A 10,895-nucleotide genomic window follows, 5' to 3' on the forward strand; every position below is an offset into this window, starting at 1 on the left:
CCAGTTTGTTATTCGTTCCGTACCGAAATAGATTTCCGTTCTTAAACCGATTTAGTGTTACACCTCTAGTCTCAGGGGCGGATCTACCTCTTAACAAGGGGTAACCCACGTTGCCCCTTGACACTCCGACGGTAATGTGACTTTTGGAAAAATTTGATGTTTTTCCGATTTTATTACCCCTTTTCTATAAAACGTTGTCCGTATAGGGATTTTCAAGATCCGTCGTCACGGTCTACTCTAATATAATAGTCTGTTCATCTTATCTCTCTATTATAATAAATCAAGTGTTGAAAATCCCATGTGTCAACACCACAACACTCCTGCCTTCTCTCTTTCCTACTTGTCACTCCCACATTCATTTAGTCCACGTGTCAACTTCTTCTTTTTTCTGTTATTTGTTTTTTTTTTTTTTTGAAGACTTGCTAAATGTCAAGAGCATTTAACTAGGGCAGAGAATAGTTCTCCCTCTTCTCTCTCTTCTGCAGGTCAAAGCAAGCAGCAAATTCCTAATGCCCAATTCTTTGCCTTTCCTCGCCGTCTTCTTCTTCTCTCCTTCTCTCCTTCTCTGTATCCTACAGATCAATTCCCTTTCAAGTTTGGATTCAAAAAATGTAGTCTGCAAAACTCCTTCACCTCATCCCAGAATTCAAAATTCAAAATTTAAAACCCCCACTCTCTTCACACCCAAATCAACTCACATAATCCCCACTCTCTTCACACCCATTCACATCATGATCTCATCTGGGTTTTGATATTAAAAAACATGTACGGAAGAGATCCGTGGGGCGGATTCAGCCACCGACGATGATCGGAGCCGGAATCTGAACGATTTCGATAAGGCAGCGTTGTCATGGCCGTTGGATGAGACACAGCAAAGCTGGCTCTTGGGTCCCGGTGAACAAAAGAAGAAGAAGTATGTAGATCTGGGTTGTATTATTGTCAGCCGTAAGATCTTTGTTTGGACGGTTGGATTGATTTTAGCGGCTGGGTTTATTGCTGGGTTTGTTACATTGATTGTTAAGACTGTTCCTAGGCATCATAAACATCCACCTCCTCCTGATAATTACACTATTGCCCTTGGGAAAGCTCTCAGGTTCATTAATGCACAAAAATGTAAGTTTTTTTTTTGTTGAATTATAGTTTATATGTATACATGTGTCTGATTGGTGTAGAGATCAGGGTGTCGATGGATCAATTTGAACATCTCTTCAGGTTCTTTTAATAACCTTAGTTTCGGGATAGCTATTCAAGTCATCTGCACATTTTTTCCAGTCGGTTTATTGTTTATGATACCAGAGGAAGCTACAGGGATGTCATCATAATAGAAGGTTATTAAGGTTATAGAAAACTATGTAGAGAATTTTTGGCAGTTATCATTTATGTACAATAGTAACTCTTATCCTCTCTGTGCTTATTCAATTATTTTCGATTCTTTTCCAAAGTTTAAAATGCACACTTTGGATTCGGAAATGACCAAGTTAGCCATTAATATAATCAACCTTTATTTAGGCTGTGCTTCGACTCTTGCATTGAGTTTTTTTTTTTTTTTTTTTTAAATATTTACCCTACAAGTCGCATATAACGCTCTTACATTGAATGATACAATTATTTTATGTTTTACAGTTAAATAGATCAGTTAGCGGACCCAGACATCCAGGAGTTATCGGCGACCAAGGGTCAATATCTATATTAAGATAAAGTGAGTACACATCTGAGAACATCTCATTTAAGGTGCATAAGAAATACTTAAAGTTGTTAAGGTTGATATTGTTTGTGCTTTACAAATGAACCAACATATTAGGTTGTTCACCATTGTTAATACGAGTCTAGTCATTTTGTGATGTTTGCCAAACATGATAGGTAAACAACAAATTTCTGCAATGTTATGGTTCGTACAGTTCCTAATCTTTATTTATTTATATGTAGACTTCAGACATTTGTTAAGTGGTTTTGCTTTTGTTTGAGGTTTTGTTAAGTGCTAATTATAAGTTTTGATATTGGAGGAAGCAATTGATGATCTCTGATAGGGTACAGTTCGCACAATTCATAATCTTTGTACCATTTTTTGCAATTTTAGGAAGCAGGGTTGAGTCATCTCACACACATTTCAATAGACTATAGTTTTGTACAAGAACGAGAATAAGGAAAGCCAAAGAAGACGGAATATTGGGGACTCTATTTGATTTTTTTTTATCACAACAGACCCAGACAAAATATGTCATTGCTGGCAGTTGTTTTGTGTTGGATGATTGGCCGCTTCGGCAACCTCCTTGAAACATACTTGTAAGTGGCATTCCAACCATAAGTTAGGTTTATTGATTTCTGATCAGATTGGCAAGGTGATGTTTAACCCTCACTTCAGTTTTTTTCTATTTAACATTGAAAAAAGTTGGCCACTGCTTCACAAAAAAATTGTGAGTGTGACGGTGCTCGGTTGTGCGACAACGTTGATTCCGCCAGAAGCAAATGATCATTGTCAACTATGAAAAGGTTGTGAGAGAGATTGGGGTATAATGTGTTTCCAGTAAAGTTACGCCTTGCATCCCCGCTCTGAACATGAACTGTACGAACACCTCAAGTGTCGCTGCCATGTTAATTCCACCGTAAACTCCTCGACAGGGTTTCTGATCTGCGACTCAGGTATCAACACCCCTTAACATTGTACAACAGTTTAATTGGATCATTAATGGTTTATTGTTTACAAGTTAACTGCCTGGAAAGTAAGTTTAGGGATCTTAAGATGCAACATAAATCTTCCTTCTTCGATCCCCTGCTTTCTTATGGTTTTTGTTCATTTTAGGGTGCACACAATTCAGGGTTGTTCGTCTTGTGGTGTTTACACGGATCCTAAACATTTCAGGTCTCAATTTCTACTCTACTTCTTTATTCGGGTTGTAAAACTTTAAAATTGAGATTTCATTAACTTTAATCTTTTGTTTTTAGGATTTAACCATCAGAACCTTTTTTATTTTTATAAATTTTCGTTGTTGGTTTAACCACTTCTTAGTGCCCAGTGTGTCCCTCAACAATTCTTGGATGCCAAGGAGGAAGAAATTTGGTAAAAGCAGGTTTTTTTTTTTGGTAAACGTATCATATTTTTTGTTGCATCTTTTATCAAATTATAATAACATTATAAATATAGGAGGATACGAACAATCAGTGGTAATGTGTTTTTTTTTTTTTTTGTATTTTTTTTTCTCCTTTTAAAACATGTTACTCTTTGAATTTTCTATGGTGGTTATTGCTTTTTTGATGTGACTGGTGAATTAGACTATGATGATAATGTTTTTTTTTTCTAGGGTTTGTGAGTTTTGGAGATTTGGTTAATTACTTTATTGGAGAAGGAGGTTAAGGTCATAAGTTAGGAATTGAATTTGATTGGATTCTGTATAATTTAGGGAACAAAGTGATGTCTTAGTTTAACTAGGGCTGTTCATGAGCCGAGCCGAGCTAAGGGCAAACTCGGGCTCGGCTCGATTATAAACCGAGCTGGCTCGGCTCGGATTTGAAACCGATCTAAAAATCTAAGCTCGGGCTCGGCTTGGTTTTAAACCGAGTTGGCTCTGCTCGGCTTGGTTTGGCTTGATTTTAAAAATAAAAGTTAATACATAGCTCTCAAAATTCGGTATTCTAAAATATTATTCAATACTTCAAAAAAACATATTCAAAATAAGTTCAACCTAATACATTACAAGCCAAAATCACGTTCAACAACGCAAAATAAGTTTTATATTTCAAGTAAATACAATATTTATTCATTAGCAGGACAATCAACCTTTAAATATGTCATAGATATCAAACTACAAGCCTAAATACATGTATATAATAATCACTTTTTTGTAATATATTATATGTATATAAAATAAAATATATTATAAGTAAAATAATTCGAGCTAAGCCGAGCCGCGCTACCAAGCGAGCCAAACCGAGCCAATTTGGCTCGTCACGAGTCGAGCCGAGCTAGGCTCACTTTCTAGCCGAGCCGGCTCAGCTCACTTTTAAACCGAGCCATATCTAGCGAGCTTTTTCTGAGCTAAATCCGAGCGAGCTTCGGGCGAGCTCCGAGCCGCGAGATTTTTGGACCAACGAGGAATATTAACGAATTAACTATGTGTGTTAGCTATGTATTCAAGACGTTTATATCCATCAATTTGTCTCTATATTTTGATTTGAAAGCTTTGATTTGTGATTTTCGGCCGCTAAAAAAAGAAACATGTTATTTTCATTAAGGAGGTACAGCACTTGCTAACAAAATAGAATACAAGAATACAACTTTTCTCCATTTGACCCGTTTAATGTTTTGGTAGTTTTACATACATGATTTAACTTGCAGTTTAATACTTTGGGTTCTTATGTTCGAAATCTTATTTAATATAGGGTAACTTATATGTGGTATATTTTTTTTATCTTGCATAGAAGTCCTCAATAAAACCATCGATCTGTAAGGCTTATCAATCATTTTGTGTTGTTTGCAGCGAAGAAAGATTACTTACTACTCATGTGTTTCATCTACGTGGAGAGATAAACTTCTTGTGCGGGCTTCAGTTGTTACTGTTATGCTATGTTTGGCTAATCATACAAGTCAATTTTGGTTTTTTCATGGGCTAATCATACGCGTCAATATTTGTTTTTTTTTTCATTTTATTTAAGTGTATACTGTATGATATTTGGAGGAAATTGTAATTTCGTGTGGTTTTGAGAGATTTTATGCTATGTCAAATACTGCTATAAAAATTAGACGAGACTCACCAAGAGAGGGATAAAGGTTCTGTTGTATGGTGGAGGGTACGCCTCAGTAACTCGTATAAATTTTGATATTCTTATTAGGGGAATTGGCCTGTAATAATCCCATCTAGACCTTATTGGCCATTAATAATCCCACCTCAGAATATTCCCCCCACCAGTCCCACCTTTCACATATTTTTCCTACAATGGTCCCCCGTTAAAAAAAACTTAACGGAGTTAAGCTTTTTTCCAAATTACAAACAGATTTTTTAGGGCTTTTGATCATAACGATGATACGAGTCTATTGATGTAAAACTTACTTCGAAATGGTGCTCCAAGTGACTTGATTTTGGTTAATTGGAAATTTAAACACCCGAATTGAAGCGCTGTTTTCATCGTTTGGAGCACCATTTCGAGGCAAGTTTTACATCAATGGACTCGTATCGTCGTTCTAATCAAAAGCTCTAAAAAATCTGTTTGTAATTTGGAAAAAAGCTTAACTCCGTTAAGTTTTTTTAACGGGGGACCATTGTAGGAAAAATAGGTGAAAGGTGGGACTGGTGGGGGGAATATTCTGAGGTGGGATTATTAATGGCCAATAAGGTCTAGGTGAGATTATTACAGACCAATTTCCCTTCTTATTAACCCCCCTCCTTCTAATTTTCTAAAGATCCTGGTAATTCTTTACAAGAACGTACCAAAGCAAAAAGCGAGGATGTATGCCATTTTTAACACATTTTTGTTCACACATAATATGTACAGTTATAGTGATCGGGTCAAAATGGCCAGGTTATGTGGCAGCTAAAGCGGGTCATGTTAGGTTGGCTGAAACACTTTTTGTTCAAAATCTTTATTTTTTTTTTCATGATTGATGTTATAAATATGATTAGTTAATTGTAAAGCTTTGATTTATAAAATGTAATAATATCAAACCTTTTCATTTTAAGCTAAACTGAAATGGCACATTAGGGTGTAAGGAGTGGTTAAACACTTGAGAGTGGCAAACTAAAAAATCAACCAATGAGAGTGTGCCACGTCAATCAGAGAAAAATGTTTAAACTTTGGTGAAAAGTGTTGGCAATGGTTTAGACATTTGGTGAAGTGGTAAACTTTTTAAATAAAAAAAAGGAAAAAAATGTGATTGGTTGAGATTGGAATGGACCCCACCTCACACTACCCCCCTCTCTCTTCTTCCTCCTTTGCCGCGTCGGCAAACCCTCACCGAATTGGTGAAGGTTTGATCGGTAAAATTCATTGGCATTCGTTTGCCACTAGCCACCAAATCGGGGAAGTGGGTTTGCCGCCCCCCACTCCCTACACCCTTAGAAATACTCTTGATATCATTACATGACTGCCAGGTACTTTTGTTCAAATGTACGGCAAAATAGTTATGCACGGAAATTCTTCTTTTATGATCAAAGGCCCTTTGCTTGGAAGGGAATATATCTATGAAGTTTATATCATTTCACATGAAACAACTAATTACTTACTCAAATAAATAATATGCCCAGGCTGCAATTTCATATCCTTTTTTATCACTCTTATAACCTCTTATAAAATTGAATGGCCAGTATTCATGGCATTAGAAACTTTAAAAACCAGATAATTTAGTATTTTGGTATTGTAGACTAAAATGATGTCATATATAATTACCTGGTAATCGATAAAATTTTATAGAACGCATAATGGGTAATTCCAATCATAAGAAATATTTAGAGATTTTACAAATTATAATTGTTTTCGTTATTTAACCCGTGTAATACACGGGTCTGTAAATATCCAAACCAACAAAGACATTTAATATGCCATACTTTTTGTATGATTTTAATCATTTATTAATCATAAATAGATTTTAATATGTCATCCGACCTTTTGGTTGATTCTTTTTGTAGAAGGGACTCGATTTACTTAATAAAAGCTTTTGGCAACTAAAGGATATGCAACATCAAAGGGACTCGACTATCTTCGTTATATTTCCATTTATCAGTAATTTATGTAATATGACACTTTGTTGGTATTTTTTGGTCTCTAAGGCTTGTGGATGTTTCTTGCTGTCAGCAGTAACTTAGAAACAATGGGTGCATGGACCAGTCAAATTGAGCAAAGAAAGTTGCTATGGTTGGAGACTAATCATCGAAAAAAAATCATGTTATCGGTTATTTACCGTTAACAGTAATATATCACTTTGTATATATTTATAAACTTATAATTAATGTAAATAAAAATTTCCTACCCGGGAAGTTCCCGGGTCATAACTAAAATCACTGATATGTTCTGATGATGTTCGTGTGGGTCCTGGTTGTGGACAATCTGATGACATGGAATGATTCAGATCAACCCAAGCTTGAGCTGCTTCAATACATGATGACATGGTATATGTTGCATCAACCCTACATTAATAGAACCACGGTAAGAAAAACATGTGGTAGAAAGGACTTTAAAGTGGTGTTTTTCTTAAAAAAAATCAAAAATCAATAAAATGTTAGTATGAAGAGGTTATCCAATTATAAGAAATCAAATATATAAAATTCTTTTGTAAATATAAATTTTTATAAAACAACCCATAACCCGTGAAATCACGGGTATATAACCTAGTAGACTTATATACCCACACCAGTCTCACAAGAAAAGTAATCTACAATCTTCTATCCAATCACCAATGAAGAGAAAAGACAGACAACAAAAGCTTCACAATTCCCTAATTAACATGCTCTATCCTCCACCTCCATCTTCACCTCATCACAACAAACAACTACACACCCAAACCCTAGATTTAGCGCGGGAAATCATCAATTCAGAATCCCACCCCATCATTTAGTTTGCTCTCCCCTAATTGCAATTACTTTATGAGAAATCTAACAATTCAATTAATGTTATGAACTTGTATAAATATTGTACAGATACAGATGAATTGGAAGAAGAAGAAGAAGAAGAAGAAGAAAGGAGTGAGGGAGAGGGTGAATTAGGGTTTGAAATGCTCACAAGAGCTCAGAGAAAAAGGCTTCGAAAGAAGAAGTTAAAAGAAGCTGCTTCTCAAAGGAGAGAGATTATCGGGCCGCAGTTGAATCCGGATCATACGGGTGGTGATCGAATCGATGGTGAAGTTGGTAGTGTTCGTGATCATGAACATGAAAGTCTGGAAGGTGTTTGATGAAATGCCGCAGAGAAACCTTAGAGTGGCTATTGTCACATTTTTACAGATTAGTTCATTAGTGATTATTATAGATTATGGAAAGAATTAGTATTGTATTGGTATTATTTGGTATTTGATTTGGAGAAGGAAGATGATCGATCAGATTTGTATACTTTGGGTTTTTTGTTTGATGAATGGGTTTCAAAAATGATGTTTGGGTCAATAAGAGTCAAGTGACCGACCAAACTGTGAGCAAAACCATTAGTAACAGTTTTAAAACTCGCTAGACTAAAATCTAAGTGTTGGCAAACTATAAACGAACCAAACCAAACTGTTAATGAGTTTTTTTAACAAAAAATGAAAATATATAGTTTACATACAGAAAATGTTAATATTTAAATCAGCGACATATAAGGCATTTTTTCCGTATTTTTGTCCGCCATCATCGGTACGGTATCTGCCAGTGGCGGAGCTAGCACAAAAATTCAGGGCCATCCCAATCTCTTTTTTTTTGGGATCAAAGGTATCCTTTGTATAAAACCGGATTTTTTTAGACTACGAAAACAGTATGGAGACGGAGTTGAGGGGTAGCCCGTACTACCCCTTCTAATACACTAGCTCCGTCCCTGGTATCCGCTTTATGTTTTTACTCATTTTTGGTCTAGGTGTGATACTACTAAAACAGTTTTTATGTTATGTAATCCCCCTTAGCGAATTTCATCATATTCTGTTAACTAAATGGGGGCCTTAAAGCCGTGTTTATAAAAAGAACTAGTGCACCAACTTGAGAATAATCAATAAGTTCCTTTATTCATATGTTATATAGAGGCATTCTCACGTTACAAACATTTGAAATATAGAGATATTATAAAGATCAATGTCTTTCTTTATTCTTACATTATATAATAGCATAACGAAATCATCCTAATCGAATCCTTATTAAGGCCAAACATGTGAATGGCTCTTTTGGGGTTAAAGTCGTAACTTTGGAAAGCCCAACAATGTTGCTCCCCACATATCCTAGTGACGCTTGTAAAGGTTTGGCTGGTAGGGTTGCGTTACAATTCGAGGGCGGTGTAGCAAGAACTACCTTGCAAGACGATAAAAGGGTTGTTACAAGAAGTGGACTCCCCCTTAAAGTTATGTTGAATGCTCCTATTCCATTTGTCATGGTCGAGCCTATCAGATTTTCACCACATACTAGTAGGACTAGAGCATCTGTGAACAAGGAAGTATATAGAAATCATATACACATCCATTTTTCTATTAATAGTCAATAAACATAGTTTAAGTTATACATTTTAGTTGCTAATTAATTAATAACTTATCCAATAAAAGTGAAATTAGATAAAGTAGCTTTAACATCATTTTTTTTTTTTTTTTGTGTAGAGTTTAATTTATAGGTTTTAGTTGTGATAATGAATTTAAAACTTATTAATAAAAAGAAAGTAGTTTAAGTAGCCTTAGGGTTGTTTGTTTACCTATTAATGAGACTCTTAATGGTTTAGACCTTTTTACTGGTTCAACACTCAATGGTTCAGACCTTTTTTACTGGTTCAACACTTAATGGTTTAGACTGTTTGTTTCGCGAGCAGATGTCTGAATGGTTCAGACATTTGCCTCTGAATGGTTAAGCATTATACTGAGTCTGAATGGTTAAGACCTCTAATGTGAATTGGTCAGACATTTGCATCTGAACGGTTAATCATTATACTAGCTCTTAATGGTTCAGACTTCTTGCTGGTTCAACACTTAATGGTTGAGCACTTAATGGTTCAGACATCTTTACTGGTTCAGCACTTAACCATTTAGAAATTGCTAAACAGCACCTTAGTAAAACATCTTTACTGACAGACGACCAAACAACTCACTTGTTTAAATATGAGCTAGAGTGAGTTGTTTGGTTGTCTGTCAGAGATATTTTTATGTGTAATATTAAGAGATCAATATCATCAATTTATAACTTAATGTCACAATCTATAATTCCACTTACTTGGGAAGGTAGGGGTTGGGTTTGAGCCATTAACAACGATGGTACTATTCACAGAACAATATATAATTCCACTGACGTTTATCAAACCGTCACCATTAAGAGAAATAGGAGGGAGTTGAGCTTTTGTTTGTGATGCACCTAATACGACTATGAAAACGGTGATTAAGATGATAAATTTCATTGCCATTGATGTAAAATAGCTAGTGTGTTTACAATCAAAGGCCCGATGCAATGCTAATGACGAAAGCTTTCCTATTTATAAGGGAATTTAAAACTCGTTTGTTTGAAAACGAGAACACTAGTTTTAAATAGTTATCAAAGAAATGAAGACTTTTACGAATCAAATTTAAATAAAATTGACTTTCACATGGTGTCTTACAAGACTACAAGTAGTCGTATGTATCAAATTTTGCATGTGATAGTATTGTTGTGTTTTGTCTTCAAGCATTAATTTGTTCGGTAACGAGTATTTATTTGTTTCTTCATATTTGCAATACTAGTATGCTATCTCAATTAAGTATGATTGTATGATTGGTTTCGTTAACTGTGTAAATGAGTCGAGTTCGAGATTTCTAATCTTGAGTTTGTATTGTTTAATTTTGGAAAGCTAGAGCCTTGATCGTTTCACTTTAGAGATCTAGAATTTTAATTGTTTCTCGTTGTGTCTAGAGCTCGAACTATAGTCATGAAATATTTACGAGCTCAACCTATATTATTAATTATTAAACTATCTTTTTATGTAATATGTAATTATCTATATATACAAAACCCATGGGAGGTAATGTTGTATGCTACGTGGCAGCTAACAATTGGTGGAGGAGGCGGCTGCCTAACCGGTGGATGTCACATGATACCCACTAAAATAATTGTTTTGCTTTCCCGATCACAACGTTAGCATATATAGATTTAGAAACAGATTTTTTTAACACAAATAATGAAGGTAATTTTTTTTTGCTTTCCCGGTTGCAGCATTTGCATATATAGATTTGGAAACAATATTTAAACAAGTAATGAAAGTGATGTGGTAAATTAGAATTCGTGACA

General features: G+C 35.1%; 1 protein-coding gene and 1 long non-coding RNA gene across 5 annotated transcripts; one reads left to right on the forward strand and one right to left on the reverse strand.

Annotated features, from left to right (window-relative positions):
* Positions 1–446: 446 nt before the first annotated feature.
* On the forward strand, positions 447–4,734 carry LOC110939691. 4 transcript variants are annotated; one of them, XR_004862172.1, is made up of 6 exons: positions 447–1,113; positions 1,180–1,337; positions 1,624–1,699; positions 2,078–2,283; positions 2,363–2,640; positions 2,801–4,734. It is a non-coding gene; the product is annotated as an uncharacterized LOC110939691 (long non-coding RNA). The 4 variants fall into 4 exon arrangements; XR_004862171.1 differs by having other exon boundaries at positions 448–1,113; positions 1,180–1,328; XR_004862169.1 differs by lacking the exon at positions 1,180–1,337 and having other exon boundaries at positions 450–1,113.
* Positions 4,735–8,646: 3,912 nt separating this feature from the next.
* Positions 8,647–10,084, reverse strand: LOC110938429 (phylloplanin). Its single transcript, XM_022180768.2, has 2 exons — positions 9,852–10,084; positions 8,647–9,076 (listed from the first exon to the last, which is right to left on the reverse strand). Exons 1-2 carry the CDS (start codon positions 10,036–10,038, stop codon positions 8,778–8,780), a joined length of 486 nt encoding a protein of 161 aa, XP_022036460.1. The 5' UTR covers positions 10,039–10,084; the 3' UTR covers positions 8,647–8,777.
* Positions 10,085–10,895: the final 811 nt, after the last annotated feature.

Source organism: Helianthus annuus, chromosome 7 (assembly GCF_002127325.2).
Source record: "Helianthus annuus cultivar XRQ/B chromosome 7, HanXRQr2.0-SUNRISE, whole genome shotgun sequence".
In the NCBI taxonomy this organism is placed as follows: Eukaryota; Viridiplantae; Streptophyta; class Magnoliopsida; order Asterales; family Asteraceae; genus Helianthus; species Helianthus annuus.